The sequence below is a fragment of the Elephantulus edwardii genome, unplaced genomic scaffold (genome assembly GCF_000299155.1).
Source record: "Elephantulus edwardii isolate Elephantulus edwardi_28Jun2011 unplaced genomic scaffold, EleEdw1.0 scaffold00117, whole genome shotgun sequence".
In the NCBI taxonomy this organism is placed as follows: domain Eukaryota; kingdom Metazoa; phylum Chordata; class Mammalia; order Macroscelidea; family Macroscelididae; genus Elephantulus; species Elephantulus edwardii.
The window spans coordinates 5,336,114-5,353,767 of NW_006399867.1; the positions used below are offsets into that span (position 1 = coordinate 5,336,114).

The 17,654-nt window shown below is 42.1% G+C and overlaps 1 protein-coding gene across 1 annotated transcript in view; it reads right to left on the minus strand.

Moving 5' to 3' along the window:
• Nucleotides 1-15,768, minus strand: part of ACSM4 (acyl-CoA synthetase medium-chain family member 4) — a 34,946-nt gene extending 19,178 nt beyond the window's left edge. Inside the window, exons 1-3 of the mRNA XM_006892650.1 lie at nt 15,568-15,768; nt 11,548-11,758; nt 9,540-9,747 (exon numbers count right to left, since the gene is read on the minus strand). Coding sequence (XP_006892712.1) covers nt 9,540-9,747; nt 11,548-11,758; nt 15,568-15,768 — 620 coding nt within the window. The remainder of the gene's footprint in view (nt 1-9,539; nt 9,748-11,547; nt 11,759-15,567) is intronic.
• Nucleotides 15,769-17,654: the final 1,886 nt, after the last annotated feature.

A 17,654-nucleotide genomic window follows, 5' to 3' on the forward strand; every position in this document is an offset into this window, starting at 1 on the left:
ACTGGGAGGAGGGTAGAGAGAATAGTGCAACAATGAATGAGTGGAAGCCCAAAATCTCTGTAAATGTTTATGAAAATTAATAAAATATAATTATAGGAAAAAAAAAGACTCCATAAAACCTAGAGCCCAGGAGATTTTTAAGTCCTCTTTTGCATTTCCCCTCTTTTGATCAGATCCTTCTGAGGAAGACTTTCTTTTTTTAAAGAAAAAAATCTTTTGGCATTTGAATCAAGCTTTGTAATAGTTTGGGTTTAATCTCCCTGACTGCCACAGTTGATTGCTGACCATGTAGCCATTTTCTTCTTTTCCTTTGTATTAATAAACTTCTGATTTTGTTCTGTAATCATTGTTTCTAAAAAAAAAACCAAAACACAAACCCAAAACAAAACCCTCATAATAATATTTTTCAAGGAAGGCAGATCCTGCCATGACTACCTAGCCCTTCTTGTTGTACTGTGGAGTTGCAACTGACCCAGAGCTGACACTGGTGGGTCTTCAGAGGCAGTTAATTGCACAGGAGGAGATTGCCCATCCTTCTCTCATGGAACGGTGGGTGGCCTCAAACCGCGTGCCTTTAGGATTGCACGCAGTTTCTTGCTCTAGTCCATTTCCTTACTAGTGGTAATTCCTTCCCTTAATATTATGTTGTTGTTTTTGTTATCAAGTTGGAACCAATTTACCACTGACCCTCCTGTGAGTTTTCAGACTATAAATGGCACGGGAGGAGATTGTCCATCTTTCTTCCATGGAGCAGCTGGTGGATTTTAACTGCCTGCCTTTGGGTTGGCAGCACAAATTCATACCTTCTTAGAAGGCTTTGTGGGAGAAGGATGGGCAGTCTCCTCCCATGTGATTAACTGCCTCTGAAAACCCACAGGCAGATCAGCTGTGGGACGTGTCAGACTCGACAGCATACAACAGCAATAATAGTGGGTAAGGAGGCCACGGAGTTGACCTGCAGGAGTCCAAATCCAGCAGCTTCTCTGCGAGAGAAAGATGGACAAACTCTTCTCTTGCCATTTACAGTCTTTGAAACCCAGCTACAGGATCAGCTATGGGTCTTGCCTTGTAAGTGATTGGTTTAAGAAAAACATGCTGGAATTGTGGTCAGTGCAAAGGTTTTATAGGAAATGTTTCCTTTTTCTTAAAAGGGTTTTTGAGGAAGGGTTGCTATCTTCTGTGCCCTCCACTGACCCACCCTGTTTTCTGGCCTTTGGAAATTGTGAAAGTATATGATGCCTGGACCCACCTAAGGTGCAGGAGGAGAGAACAGACACATTGATGATAGTCTGATAGAAAGACCCAGAAATCTAGGTTCTTTTCAGCCTCCTTGGATCCTTCAGTTAACCAACTCTCACACCTCTTTACCTCTGGTCTTATTAGTGAGATTAGGAGGTGGTTTTTTATTGTTTAAGCTATTTTGACTTGGTTCTTGGTGGCTACAGCAATAGTCTCAAGTGTATTAATGGTTGTGTGGATGGCGCATGACTAGGAAGTGTTGCACATAGGGTTTCTATGCCTTGGAACCAACTGATAGCATCTAACATCAACAATGTGTTGCTTAAGCCAACAGCATTCTGATAGGAATGTTTAATAGCTAAGAATTTTTGAGGTCTGAGGATTCAAACCACAGGAACTTGTTTGCAGAAACAGCTTCAGCATTCTTTCTACCTCGGATGGGTGAGCCACTCTCCCTTGGGGCTGGACTCCTTTCTCCTTCTAACCCGACTGACCTTAATCCTTTTGTGACAGAAGTTCTGGTACTTCTTAGTTCAGATCTTAAGATATTTTTTTGTTTCCACTTTTGCTGGGGTGAACCCAGCTACCACACAGATACTCAGGCTGTCATCCTGAACAGAGAAACCACTCAGATGAGAAGCAACATTATCCAACCAACAGCATCTAATACCTGGATATGTGTGTGAGCTCACACACCTTGAGCCATATAGACCCGGCCAAGTTGTCTCAGCCCTGCTTGAGCCCTGTGGGAATTTCTGATGCACATAATACTGAAAGATAAAATGGTTGTTGTTTTCTGCCATTAAATTTTAGAATTACTTGTTCGTGATAGATAATTGGTACAATAGCTAAGAATTTTTGAAAACTGAGTATATTAAACATTCCCTAGTTGAAAGCAATGGGTTAAGGATGACATTTTAATTCATATCAGTAATCAATCTGATAGACTGTTATTGAAAGAAATTTTTAAAAAGACAAAAGCAAAGAAAGTTATTAGAGATTAATGATAATAATGATATAATTGTTAATCAACAAATGTATGGCTAAAGAAGCAGTGATATATTCACACAGTGAAATACTACACAACACTGAAAAACAAGGAACTCATAAAATATAATACAAAATGAGTGACCCTGGAGGACATTATGCTGAGTGAAATATCTCAGTCACAAAGGGACAAATACTGCATAGTGCCACTCTTATAAAACATGACTGACATGGGAGTTGGGAAGAAACTAAGAAAAGGGGGGATAAATAATGGACACTGCATTTAAATAGATGACAGAAAGAACTGTCTAAAAGAAATATTTGATAAGGTATTATTTGCATGACAACAGTCCAGAATAAGTGGACTGGGGGGGGGGGCAGAGGAAGGGAGGAAATTATGCAACAGTGAAAGAATCTTTTTAAAGAGAAAAAGAACTGGGGAGTAGGGAGGAAAATGTGGAATAATGAATGAATGGAAATCCAATTTTTTCCGTCAACTTTCATTAAAATAGCAATTAAAAATATAAAAAAAACCTATTAGCGATACATTATATAATTAATTATATAAAAATACACCATACTGTCAGAAATAATTTATTCTCAATATTTAGTACCCTGAAGCAACACAAAACAATGAACTGAAGGATTATCAATTGGTACTCTCCATCTAAAATGTACTGGTAAGCAGCTGCACTGTCAACCTGAAGGCACATGGTTCAAATCCATCAGCCGCTCCGCCTGAGGAAGATGAACAATCTCCTGCCATGCAATTTGTTGTTGCTGAGAACAACTCATAGCAACCCTATGAACAAAAGATCTGAACCCTGTTCTCTCCTGTGCTATCCTCACACTTCCTACCGCATGAGAGCCCACTGCAGCAGTCACCATGTCAATCCACCTGCGAGGGTATTCTTCTTTGCCGACTCTCCACCCTTCCCAGCATCATGTCCTTTTCCAAGGAATAGCTCCTCCTCGCATTATGCTCAAAGTATGTGAGGCGAAGCCTCATCATTCTTGCCTCCAAAGAACAGTCCACTGCACCCTCTCCAAGACGTACGTGTGTTCTCTTGGCTGTCCGTGGGGTGTTCAGCACTCTTCTCCAACACCACAGCTCTAAGGCATTAGTTTTTCTGTCATCCTTATTCATTGTCCATGCCAAATAGCCATGCAATTTACTGCCTCTGAAAGCTCAACATTACAGAACAACAACAATTTCAGAGAACTAGGCTTTTAACTTTCCTTTTTGGCTAAGAGATACTATAATTAATGAATGACAAGGAGATTTCCAAGCAACAGTTCCACTGTCTGACATGTCTCTCTTTTCTTGGATGCGTGGTAGAATGACATCTTTCTGGATTTTCACAACTAACTATATGCCGAAGATATATACGTTTGTAGCTTTACTGCCATGGCCCTACAACTCATGTACCTACTGTCTGCTAGACATTTAAATGCCCAAAGATGCTCAATCTCAGTATGGCCAGCTTGAAACTCAGGATCTCATTTTATCTCCAGGCTCTGCCTTCAGTTGAACATTCCCCATCACCCAGTCACCTAAGTTAAAAAACACATTGACCTTGACTCCAACCCTACATGCTCCTGCCCAACTTTTTAATTTTCCCCACTCATTTATTTACAAAATTCGAATACACATTTGAACAAATTCTTTCTATTTTCCCTCACCCCTCCACCCATCAAATTGTACAGCCCAATGATTAATCCCTTCTTCCCCCTGTACATCCACATCCCTTTGATTCTGGCCTCTCCCATCCCTCCTGGATCCTTGTACTCATTCTACAATAACAGTCTTATACAATATTTATCCTTGTGGGACTGAGTTACTTCACTCAGCATAATGTTCTCCAGTCCTTCCCAAGTTAGGTAATAATTTACACAGTTATTTCCTCTATTTTTTTAGATTGTCCTTTCCCCCCTTCCCCTCCATTCTATCCAGCAAAGCTCAAGTTTAGATTCCCTTCGTTTCTTTCTCATTAGGCTCCAAGACGGTCTCACCAATCCCATTTGTAACTGTCTTTTGTAGTGTGGAGTTGGAACCGACTCATAGCAGACCCGTCAGAGCGGTTTTCAGAGACAGTAAATTGCTTGGGAGGAGATTGTCAATCTTTCTCCCAAAGAGCAGTTTTTAGATTCGAACCACATCCCTTTAGGTTGGCAGTGCAAGTCCTTATCACTAAGTCATCAGAATTCCCTGTACCAATTTAATCCTCAAATAATAAATCCTCTGCACAGCTGCCAGAGGATGTGTTTAAAACCCAAACCTGACCTTGACATTTCCCTTCTTAACACCTGTTGATTTACTAAGGAATGAGCTCTTTCATAATCTGAGCTCTGCATGCTCTTTGGGCCTTCCATTTGACTTTTTTGTTTTCTGTTGTTGTTGTTATGTGCCATCGAGTCACTTGCAATTCATAGTGACCCTATGTACAACAGCCCTAAACTCTGCTCTGTCCTGTACCAATCGCACTGTCTCTGACACTCCCATCCCAATTATCCCAGTCACTGGATCAATCCACCTCATAGAGGGCCTTCCCCTCCTGCACTGTCCCTCCAGCCTCCCCAGCATGACGTCCTTCTCCAAGGACCAATCCCTCCTTATAACATGTCTAAAGTATGTCAGACAAAGCCTCAGAATCCTTGCCTCCAAGGAACCCCCTGGTTTAGCCCTCTCCAGGATGAATCTGTTTGTTTTCTTAGCAGTCCATGGTACCCTCAATACTCTTCTCCAGCACTGCAGCTCAAAGGCATCAATTCTCCTCCTATCCTCCTTAGTCATTGTTCAGCTCTCTGATGCATAACAAGTGATTGCAAAGACCATGGCCTGTATCACCTAAAAATGCTTGTAGTTCATCTCCTGCACAACTTAGGCTGCTTCTTGCCTCCATATCCTATTCCTTCTGCTCTATTTCGATCTCTTCAAGACATGAACCCAAGATTCCAGGCCCACAGGGATGGGTTCTTTTTATAAGAACATAACAAGAGAAACAGCCATCTCATCTATAGTCTTTCTTGTCTGTTATGAAATTCTGGAGAATCCTTTTAACACAAACAGATGCCTTTCCTTGGGAGAAGGAGGAAGGTGAGGAGACTTAATACGAACTCTGTGAATAGAAAGGCCATTATCCATTATCGTTGTATTCAAGGGGCCCTGGGTGTGCAGTGATTTAAGCACATGCCTGCTACCTGTAAGGCTGACAGTTCAAATTCCAGTGACACTGTAGGTGAGAGATGCACCTACCTACTTCTTTAAAGATTGCCGACTTGCAATGAAAGAGTTTTACTTTTCAAGGAGAAGAGTGAATTGGGGGGGAGCGGTGGGCAGGGAGAAAATGGCAACAATGAATGAATGGACACCCCCTACATCTATGTAAACTTTCATGACAAATAATAATAATAATAAATAATAAAATGACAGCTTTGGCATCCCTGTAAGGTTCAGCTCTACTTTGTCTTCTAGAAACTTAATGGCAGCAGGTTTGTTTGATTTTGTGAGTGCTTTGCTTGGTTTCCTGGAGACAGTTGTCCTGGTCTTATTCTTTAGGAAAACTCTTCATGTTCTAACTGAGAAGCCAAACAGACGACATTTTATACAGCACTCTGTTTGAGGAACGTAAACCCCTGGGTGGGAAGTGTCCCCTCAAGTCTTAAAAGCTTTGTCTTGAACTGCTTCCCAGAACAGTAACTGTTACTATTTAGATGTGTTGTGCTCCATGGATCACTGTGCCCTTGAAATGTTTCAAAAGCAAAATGCTGTCCATGTATCTCTGTGCCTATTAAGACTGCAGAGCCCAGACTTCCTCTCCCAGAATGGCTACTGAGAGAATCCAATCGCAGGAAACAGCAAGTTGTGCTTTTTGTCTCTGTGAAACAACCCTATCCCCATTTTCCCAGGAATAGTTATCTGAGACCCCAGCCCACTTTCCTATCTTGAAGGAAGTTTCTGTATGCATCCCCTTCCCCAGGTCCCTGGTAAGAACGTAAAAAATCCCCCTCTAACTCAGTGGGGACTGGTCTTCTGTGTAAGTCAGCCCAGCAGTTTCTCCTCAATAAACTATCTTTCGTAGCCTGCACTAGGTTCTGTCCTTCCTCGGCGACCTTACAGTGCCCTTGAAATATTTCAATAGCATAATGCAGTCCATGTATCTCTGTGCCCTTGAAGTGTTTCTACAGTAGACTGCTGTAGCAAGTAGCCCAGCAGTTGTAGAAAGCAAAAGTATAAAAGTCTCTTAACTGACACCAAAAGCGGGGATCCTACCTTGTTGCGGGGACCCTCCGCCCATGCACAGCTAATAAAGGACCTCAACTGTAATCCTGCAACGTGTACCTCTTGATTCGATGGGCAGAAACACTAATTTCACCTTAATGAGATTGAAACATTCTGAAGACACTTTGCATAAAGTGATGATTCTCTTTGTCTCAAAAATCACCTCCTGCAGTATATGCAAAATCAGTTTGAAATTCATACAAGTTTAAGGTTATTTTCCTTTTGTGCTAGCTTTAAGGTTTCATGGGACACAACAGAGTTTTGTCAAATTGCCGAGGACAAGTTTTTCTGTAGTACAGGTGCTTGCTGCAAGGCGGAGGGGGGCGTGCAGGGAAGCATATAAGACAATTGGTGTGAGGCACAAAAATAGAACTTGCAATTGTATGTATTATGTTATGAATTCTTTACAGCTTTTCCTTTTGATAATGATAAAATATAAACCCTCTCAGGTATATTATGTTCAAATAAAGAACTAACAGCTATTACAGAAGTATCCAAAAAATATTTTACAATTGGAAATATATACTGAAATAGTTTTAGCACGGCTGATTTAGAGAACTACTTGCAGAGCCGAGAGATTTTTAACCTGAAGATTATGTTAATGGTACTCAACTCACTGCCATCATAACTGTTGTTACTGTTGATGTGTACTGTCGAGTTGGAACCAACTCAAGGTCCGTCTCGCTTACTTTGGGCATGTGGCCAGAAGAGACCAGTCCTTGGAGAAGGATGTCATGCTCAGAAAGGCAGAGGGACAACACAGGAGACGAAGACCCCAGACGAGATGCATTGATACGGTAACTGGGGCAATGGGGGTTGGTGTGTTGGAATTGTTGAGACTGGCTCAGAACAGGGCAGGGTTCAGAGCTGCTGTACATAGGGTCACTATGGGTCAGAGGTGACTCAACGACACATAGCACCACCAACAACATCAGCACCTGGGCCTCCAGTGAGTTTTCAGGGACTGTAAATCACATGAGAGACAATTGCTTATCTTTCTCTAGCAGAGCACTTAGCAGATTAGAACCATGTGTCTTCGGGTTCACAGTGCAACTCCTTATCAGTTTTGTTGTTGTTAGGTGCTGCCGAGTCGAGTAGACTCATAGTGACCCTATGAATAAAAGATCTGAACCCTCTTCGTCCTGAGCCATCCTCATACTTCCTGTCACAGTAGAGCGCACTGCAGCAGTCACCATGTCAATACATCTAGTTGAGGGTCTTTCTCTCCTTCGCTGACCCTCCACCATCAAGTTCTTCTCCAAGGAATAGCCCCTCCTAGCAACATGCCCAGAGTATGTGAGGCAAAGCCCCATTGTTCATTGTAATTATTATAGAACTCAGGGAGTGATAGCTTTGTGCCATGCGTTCTCTAGGCAATTCACATGCATTACCATCTGGGATTCTCTTATCCATTGTGGACATCATATGTGGTGTCCATTAAGATGGACTATTCTTTGCCCCATTCTTTGAATAAGGTACCGAATTTCATAGATGTACCTTGAGTTATCTGAGGTCACATGGTTTACAGAAGACCCAAAGAGCATTCACCAGAATGGACAATAGGGATTTGTTTACATTAATTGCTAGGATAGATTATCAAAGATATTTCTGTTATTCAAAAACTCTTATATTCTATAAGCTTCTTTGGATGATTGAAGAAAACCAAAGCAAAAACATAAGCTGTTTAACTACTGTCTGAAGGGCGATACCAATAGTTAATACTTTACTTAATTCTCTCTTCTCCCCAGCTTATGAGGGATTTTTCAAATATTAGTTTATTTTATCCTTAGACTAATTGTTGAGCTATGTACAGCATTGTTATAATTTTACAGATGATGAACACTGACATTCAAAGAGATTAAATTATTTCCTTTGTTAATTGATCCTTTCACTCAGTAAATATTTCTTAAGCACATGTCTTAGGAACTGGTGATACAGTGAGTAACTATCCAAGGAAGTTGTTGGCAGACTTTTTCTGTAAACATTATAGACTTCAGGGAATACAATTTCTAGTACAGTGATACATTCTTATTAGAGAAGCCATAAACTCTTAACTGTTGTTGTGTCCTGTCAAGTTGGAACTGACCCAGAGTGGACCGTCCAGCAGGTTTTCAGAGGCAGTAAATTAAATGGGAAGAGATTGCCTATCTTTTTCCCACGGAACAGCTGGTGGATCCATCAGTTCCAACTCAGAGCAAACCTATGTGGATATAAGTATGGAAATGATGCACAAGATTTCTAAAGCTCTGGTGGCCTAGTGGCAAGAAGATGTGCTGCAATCCCCAAGGCACACTGTTTGAGGTCACCAGCAGCTCTGCCGGAGAAGGATGGGCAATCTCCTCCAGTGCCATTAACTGCGTCTGAAAACCCACCAGAGGGTGAGCTACAGGTCGGTTCCGACTCTACAGTTTACCAGGCGAAGAAATGCATCTTTCCTAGATTAGCATTCACCTTTTTGAAACTGTTTTTCTCAGTCAGATGTAAATTGTGCCTGAAACTGCCTGTTTACCAGGAATGGAAATGCATCTTTCCTGGATTAGAAAGTACCTTTTCAAAACACTCATATGTTAACTATTTGTTGTCTGCTTACTAGTAAACTGTTCCTTTTAAATGTAGACATTCTGTAGCTATACTAACAAAAGTGTATTGTTAAGTAAATGAGTATCTAGCCTGAGGATAAAAACTAATGGTCACTCCCCAGACAGGGAGGTGGTTTCTGAGGGAAATCTCACAGTCCTTCAAGATCTGCAATCAAGCACTGTGTGCATTGCAATCCCTCTGTTTTACTGGCAATTGACTGTGGAAAGAACTCCTTATCAGGCTGCGGGATACTCATGGGCACAGCAGGAAATCGGGGGCAGAGCTACACCCAACAGGAAGTTGGAGGCAGAGCTGAAAGATTTCTGGCCTTACAGCTTTTATTAAGTGATTCCTTTTTTTTTTGGAGAAGATCCCAGGTCAACTCTCAGGAAGTCCTGAGAGCCAGAGACTCTGAGGTGTAGCTGTGATTCACGCTGCTGCTGATACTCACGGGAGTAACTCGTGAAAGCTGAGCCACCCGTTCCGGCTCTGCAGAGACACCAGGACTTTGGTCTTCAGGTCAGGGCACTCTGACGCTATGGACTCCACCGCCGAGACCAGTTCCTCGCTGGCCACGATGCACTTGGCCTTGGAGGCTCGAAGTCGGTAGAGAATGTCTTTTGCTGTCAATTGAATTGTTCCTGGCATAAAGATGAGCCCTGGGAAAGAGAGAGGATCTGGAGGTGAACAAGGACTGTTGTCCATTAAATGGTGTTGTCTACTAGGTGAGGCTGCAGATTATGGAATACAGTCTGCTTCCCTAAAGGTGATCTCTCTCTCTCTCTCGTTGTTGTCAGGTGCTGGCGAGTCAAGTACAACTCATAGTGACCTTATGAAGAGTTATTCTGAAACCTGCCCTATCCCGTGCCATCCTCATCATCTCCTTAAGGAGTATTCCTCTCTTTCACTCACCCTCCATCTTTCCAAGCCTAGTGTCCCTTTCCAAGGCCTCACTTCTCTACATGTCCAAAGTATGAAAGATGAAGCCTGTTCATCCTTGCCTCCAAAGAACACTTTGGCCACATCCTTCTGGGTTAGATGATATAGATATAGTTATAGATATAGATGATATAGATATATAGATATATACACACCTATAGATATATACACACCTATAGATATATACACACCTATAGATATATACACACCTATAGATATATGCCTCTGGAAACTCTATGAACTTTGAGAAACGACAATAGCTATAGAAAGGCTTCAGATTTTTTGTTCATACGGTCGCTATGAGTTGTGCTCGACTTGATGGCAGTCAAAAACAACATCTATATAAGGACTGGCATCCACTTCCTAAACAACATGCCTCTGGAAATTCTACGAACTTATTGAAAGGCTTCAGGTCTTTTGTTCAAGTGTTTGCTATGAGTCATGTTCGACTTGATGGTAATCAACAACACATCTATTATCTATCTATCTATCTAGCTAGCTATCCATTCATCCATTTATCTACCCAAGCTAAACCAAACCAAAAAACTCTCAAACTTACTGCCATCAAGTCAGAACCAACTCATATCTGACCTTCCAGCTGGTTTTCAGAGCCTATAACCTACAAGGGAGGAGACAGCCCATCTTTCTCCTACAGAGCAACTGGTGGATTTGAACCATGTGCCTTTGGCTTGGCAGCACAGTTCCTTAAGCACTAAGATTATATAGCTTTGGAAGCCCTATGGGCCATTTCTACTTTGTCCTGAAGATTGCTCTGAGTTGAGATCAACTCAGAGGCAGTGGGTTTGGTGTAGTGCTGGAGAGGAAAAGAATTCTATTAGAATTCTTATTGGTTGTTGTTTTGCCATTGAGTGGGGACCAACCCATAGCCGACCCTTCAACGGGTTTTCACTGACACTTAATCGCACAGGCAGAGACTACCCATCTTTCTCCCACGGAACAGCTGGTGGATTTGAACTGCATGCCTTTGAGATTATTGTGCAGCTTCTTATATTATAAATTAACTACTTCGGGATAAAATGTGTTATTGAATCACTTAAATCTTTGCATTTGGGAACAGGCAGAGGCTTTCCCAACTGATCTCTATAATTACATTCTTAGGAGTCTTTGCATTCTGAAAGACTTTTTTATCTTTTGTATTTTCATATTAATACGGATCCAAATGCATTCTGCAGAAACAAATTCTGGATTATCCAGGCAAGGACACCAAAACCCAGCACTGCCTAGAGGCTTCCATGCCCACCTTCACTTTCAGTTTGAATATCAATCACATAGCTTTCTAGCTGTTGACCTGGCGTAAGCTGCTTAACATCTCTGAGCCTCTTTCATTTCCTGCAAATTGATATCACTGTAACACCGACCTCTTAAGGCAGTTGCATTACTACACTGTTCTTGCTCTTCATTTTGACTCTTTGTTTTTGTCCTCTACGAGCACAAACCTCAAATTTTAGTTTTTCCATATGTTTGTATATGGTTTAGAAACGTTCTGTCTCGACACTTACCTGTTCGCATACAAGCCACATTGATGAGCCACCACTCTGGGATCCGGGGCAGAATCACAGCCACGCGGTCCCCTCTCTGCAGGCCACAGGGCTTGATGAGCACGTTGGCAGCCTTTCGGGACAAGAAGCTCAGTTCCCTAAAGCTCCATTTTACTTCATCCCCTTTTCCGTTCACCCACCACAGTGCTGGATTGGCTGGTCTCTCTCCTGTCTGGATAAAGAAACACAAGAAAGAAAAAAATAGGCTCATATGGCCCCAGTAGATGGGACTTCTCTCTTTTCTCCTCCTCCAAACCTGTTCCCTTGAATTATGGTTCTAGTGTGGCATCAAGTTGGAACTGACTCATAGCTCACCCTCCAGTGGGTTTTTAGAGAAAGTCAATCCCACAGGAGGAGATTGCTCATCCTTCTCCCTTGGAGCAGCCTTGGGTGATCCAAACCACATGCCTGTGGGATTGCAGTGCAGTTGACTACTAAGGCACCAGAGCCCCCTAACATAATTGATCTGAACCACATGGATTATAATAGGAGTAACTGATATGTCTGTATCCTAAGCAAATTATTCAAGAGGCTGGACTCTATGAGGAGGAACATGGCATCAGGATTGGAGGCAAACTCCTCAATAACCTGCGTTATGCAGATGATACAATCTTGTTTGCTGAAAGTGAGGAAGACTTCAAGTATTTGCTGCAGAGGATCAAGAAAGGCAGCCTTCAAGTTGGACCGCATCTTAATGTCAAGAAAACAAGGATTCTTACCACCGGACTGATAGGCGACATCATGGTGGATGGAGAAGGAATTGGCACTGTCAATAAGTTCGTCTTACTTGGATTCACAATTAGCACCCTTGGTACCAGCAGTCAGGAAATCAGGAGACGTTTTGCACTGGGAAAGTCTGCAGTTAGGGACCACTCCAAATTATAGAGGAGTAATGATTTGAGTGTTTGAGGACCAAGTTGAGGCCACAGTCTTTCTGATGATATACTTTGCATCCGAGAGCTGGACAATAAGCAGGGATAACAGAAGAAAAATTGATGCCTTTGAGTTGGGGTGTTGGAGAAGAGCGCTGAACATCCCATGGAGTACCAAAAGCACAAACAAATATATCTTGGAGAGAGTGCAGCCAGCGTGCTCTTTGGAGACAAGGGTGATGAGGCTTCATTTCACTTACTTTGGATGTATTGCTAGGAGGGGCTATTCCTTGGAGAAGGACATGATGCTTGGAAGGATAAAGGGTGAGTGAAGGAGAAGAAGACCTCAGTCAGGTGGATTGACCCAATGACTGCTGCAATGGGCTCTAATGTGTCAGGAAGTGTGAAGATGGCGCAGGGGAGGACAGAATTCAGATATGCTGTTCATAAGATTGTGATGAGTTACACTCGATTCAACAGCACCTAACAAAAACAACAACCTGATATGTCTTTGGAGGAACAATCTTCTCTCCTGTTGAGTATGAATAGGTACTCACCCATCCCTGACCTTTAAGGGGGGGTAGGATTCAAGCTAAGTCAGTCAGACCTTCTCCAAATGGACTTTAAGTTTTCTGAGAAACCAAAAGCTAGTTACCTGGAACAAGAAACAGTCTGTTGGATCCTGGCGCTCCCCTGCCCTTGGGAAACTGTTCCAATTCTGGACTTTTCAGACCATCACCAAACATTGCAGGTTTCCTATCAATTTTCCTCCTGCCTAAATTTGATTCTACTCCATCCAAGTAATGCTAATGGATGTACTTGGGTTGACTAGCAACCTGACATCTGCTTGTATCCAAAAGACTAAGGCCAGGGGCCAAGTCAATGTGACTGATTTTGGAAGAAACTTCTTGCTGCTGAGCCGGCCAAGGGTAAAACTTCCTGGCTTTATGTGTTACCTGAAAAATAAGCCACCACTCCCCTTCCTGCCCCCTTCTAGAGTGCCTTGAGAACTTCTTCAGTTGGCAAATGCTTCCAAATGCCATTGACATTTTGGTTCCTCTGTGAATCTTTTTCCAGCCTCCTCTTCTGCCCCTGGCTTTGTGTTCATACTCCAGATGACTCCATCGCATGTGACAGGCTTATCCTTACCCTAATGCATCAGCATTCACAACATCAGGGACTCCATTCAGGAATCTTTGTAGCTATATAAACTAAGACCAGGGACTCACCTTCTGCAAACCTCAGTTTTCTTATTTGTAAACCCCCAGGCTAATTATGGGGATCTGATAAGATATAGCAGGCCAGGATTTCTTAATTAGCCATTTGAGTATCATTTTCACTATTTTTGTCATATATATCTATACCTGTGCTGTTATTCTTCATATCATCCCAGGCATCAAGTTACTTCTACTTGTGCAAATTTTCTAAGGAAGGAAATTCGTTTAATCACCATAATTGAAAAAAATCAGAATGACTTACTAAAAGGTAGGTTGCTGAAAAAGGGACAAAAAAAAATGGCAACAAAATTATGCCCTTAAGTTTTGAAGAGGGATTATCTATCACCTTCTATCTGCTCTCTCTTGATTCCAAACAGAGTTTGACAAGTATGATCTGTTGCCATCAATTCAACTCCAACTCGTGACCATGTGTATCATAGCACAATCGTGCCCCACTGATTTTTTAATAGTTGACTCTTTTTGAAATACATTTCAGGACCTTTCTTCTAAAGTACCTCTGGGTGGACTTGAACCACTAACTTTTCAGTTAGCATTATCAATTTGCACCACTTAAGGACTCATTAGCAAATAGTAGAAATGTTTAAAGATAAAATGACTTTACATGAAAACTTTCTCCTCTATTTAAGAAGTGACTGTTACTTAATGCCTTGTATATATCTCACAAGGAACCCTGGTGGCACGGTGTTTAATACTTTGGACTGCAACTGAAAGGTCAATTGTTCAAATCCAAGGAACCATAACTCCACAGGAGAATGGTGAGACATTTTGCTCCCATAAAGATTTACAGCCTTAGGAATCTGATGAACAGTCATCATGAGTTGCACTTGAGAGTGGATTTGGCTTGGTTTATACTTACCAATGGAATCCCTCAGTGACCAAAATGGAGCGCTGGTGGCTTAGTGGTTAGGAGCTGTGCTGGCATTCCAAAAGCTCCAAGTTTGAAACCACCAGCTGCTTCATGGGAGAAAGATGGCCACTCTCCTTCTGTTTGGTTTATAGCCTCTAAAAACCAGCTGGAGGGTCAAACTATGAATCAATTCTGACTTGACATTACACAACAACAATATTAATGGTATTTGAAACACACCTCGTGGTGCCTCAGGCAGCAGATCTGTCAGTCGGCCTCGGAAAGGTCACAATGGGAAACCTCTGCAGAATACTTCTATTCTGCACGTATTTGAGTAACAGGAGTTGGAATCAACTTGGTAGAAATCAGCAACAGCATATCTAGTAGCTAATATCCTTTTTTAAGTCTGGCCTCTTGCTGTGCATTTTGATAAGTTGATGTGTATCATCAAGTCAGAACTGACTCATAGCTGACTCTCTCACAGGTTTTCAGAGACAGTAAATTGCATGGGAGGAGACAAGTCCAGCATTTCCCCCTTATGGTAAGTACTGAGAGGTCAAATGTTTAGCTGAGTACTTGACATTCAGCGGGGATCAGAAAGCAAGAAGCTTGCTCTGTTATGCATGATTGCTTGGTTTTTCTCAACTCCCCTCTTCTGGTACTAATTATGACTAAGCATTGGCGATGCTCTTCCATTCATGTATAATCTGTATGCATTCCAGCAGATTTCTACTTTTTTAAATAGCCCTGTTACCAGCCTTAAGAATGGAAGAGGAGCTGTTGCATTAGACTTGGAGAAAAAAAAAAGAATGAAAAGACAAGTAACATAATGCTGGTTCTAGAGAAAGACAGTCATATGTAATTGAGGCTCAGAGATTTTCATTGGGACGGAGGAAGAGCAATCAAAAGAGAAGAAGGATGGAAGAATAGAATTCCATTTGACAAGTGGATCCCAGAACAGGGAAATGGAAGACTGAGGAGTGAGTGGGCACCAGGCATCTGATGGAAGTCTAGCATCACATACCTTTTCCTTTTGAGACCACTGGTCCAGCACGTCTGCGGCAAAGTTAAAGTTCTTGGGCAATGCCCTCTCACAGCGGTTTATGGCTTCAAAGTCTTCAAGAGTCAGAGGGGCCCAAAGCTGACAGTCTTTGTGGAAGTGCCTCGCAGGTGACTTGGAAAACCAGAGGTGTCTGAATGTCTGGCAGCGAAATAAAATCGTCATGATTTTCCAAGCGTTTATCTGCCCCTATGGAGATATCACAGCCTGTGGGGTGAGATGAGAGTGGAGTATGAGTCTTTCGTGACCTTCACAGTGACAACAAAGAGTGAATTTGTGCCTTGCACCCCTCAAAAACTGGGAGGATGTGTAAAACGCTCTGTCCTTCTCAGAACCATTACAGTTAGTTAGCCCCTGATGTTTTCCCTACCTCTTGGCTCTCCTTCTTCATTCTAGGACCAGAGCATTGCTGTTGTGTGCTGACAGGTTGGAACCCACTTATAGCTGACTTCCGTCGGGTTTGCAGGTGCTTTAAATGACATACGAGGAGATTGTCCATCCTATCCCCATGGGGCACCTGGTGGATTCAAATCTCCTGCCTTTAAGTTGGCAATGCAACTCTGTACACACCAGGCCACCAGCGTTCTCCGTGACCAGACTGATCTTCAAAACCACGACTGTAGTGTTGCCAAGTGCCCATATTCTGCCCCTATCCGAACAAGGAATCCAACAGATTATTTACTCTGAACGGGCCTGCAAGTCTCCTTCAATTGACTTTATACTCTGTTGTAACAGTATCTGCTGAGTCCTCTAATGGAAGCGCCTCTTCAACAAAAGCAGCCGATTCCTTTTCCCTGTTTATTCCCACCATGAAGATTTGCCCTGTCATGCCCCTTATTTCCCTCTACCCTGCCCAGTTCTCTCTTTTGACTCTGCAGTGTAGCTGGAGGGGGGGGGAATCCCTTAATTTCTGGGTCAATTGGAGCAAAAAAGACTTTTTGTTTTAAGTTCGCAGCCATTTACTGACTTAAAGACATCGGGCAAGTTATTTATCATTCCTGTGCCTCAGTTTTCACATTTATCCCGTGTCATAGAACTACTGGGACTCTCCCCCAAGATTATTGTGTGGATTTAGTAAGACAATGCACTGTGTTAGTAAAGTCTCAGGTGGCTTAGCTGCCAATCCAAAGACACACGGTTCAAACCCACCAGCTGCTCCATGGGAGAAAGATGGGCAGTCTCCTCCTGTGCAGTTTACTGACTCTGAAAACCACGTAGAGGGTCGGCTACGAGACGGTTCTGACTCAACAGTACATAACAACAGCAGCATGTGTAATCTCAAAAGTTTTTCTTTCTATTTCCATGATTCTTTCCTTTAAACTCCTGTAACATGCATCTATACTATATACAGGAGAGCTGTCTATCTTACATTATTAATTATATATGTTAATAGATCATTTGTATAAATACGTGTGGGGAGCTCTGGTGGTCTAGTGGTAAGACTCTGAACTGCAATCCCAAAGGCATGCAGTTCGAATCTGCCAGCTCCTCTGTGGGAGAAGGATCGGCAATAAAAGGAAGGATGGGGACAATGTTTTTCTTTATAATTCCATAATTCTTTATTCTTTTAAACTCTATAACATGCATCTGTACTATTTACCTGAGAGTCGTCTATCTTATATTATTAATTATATATATTAACATAGAATTTCTAGAAATATGTAATTTCTATATTCTAGAAGTGATATGTTTCTAACTTTAGATTATATAACTAAAGGATTATAAATGATATATTTAATTCATTCACTAGTTGCATTTGACTTGGAACAGACTCAGCTGGCCTTTCAGTGGGTTTTCAGTGAAGGGTTAGTGTTGATGCTAAACTCTCACAGCTTTGCACTTTCCAGTCCTGTGTAGATGCTTTGTTTAGAGTAGGAAAAAAAATTTGCAAGTGTGAAGGTGTTTGCATTTATAACATTGTGATAAGAAATAAGCAGTAGAATAAAGAGCTAGAGAAAGAGAGAGTGATTGTGTGCGTGTGTGTGTGTGTGTGTAATACCCTATCATTGTGGCTAAGTCTTTTTACTGCTGAGAGTGACGCCTGAAGAAGT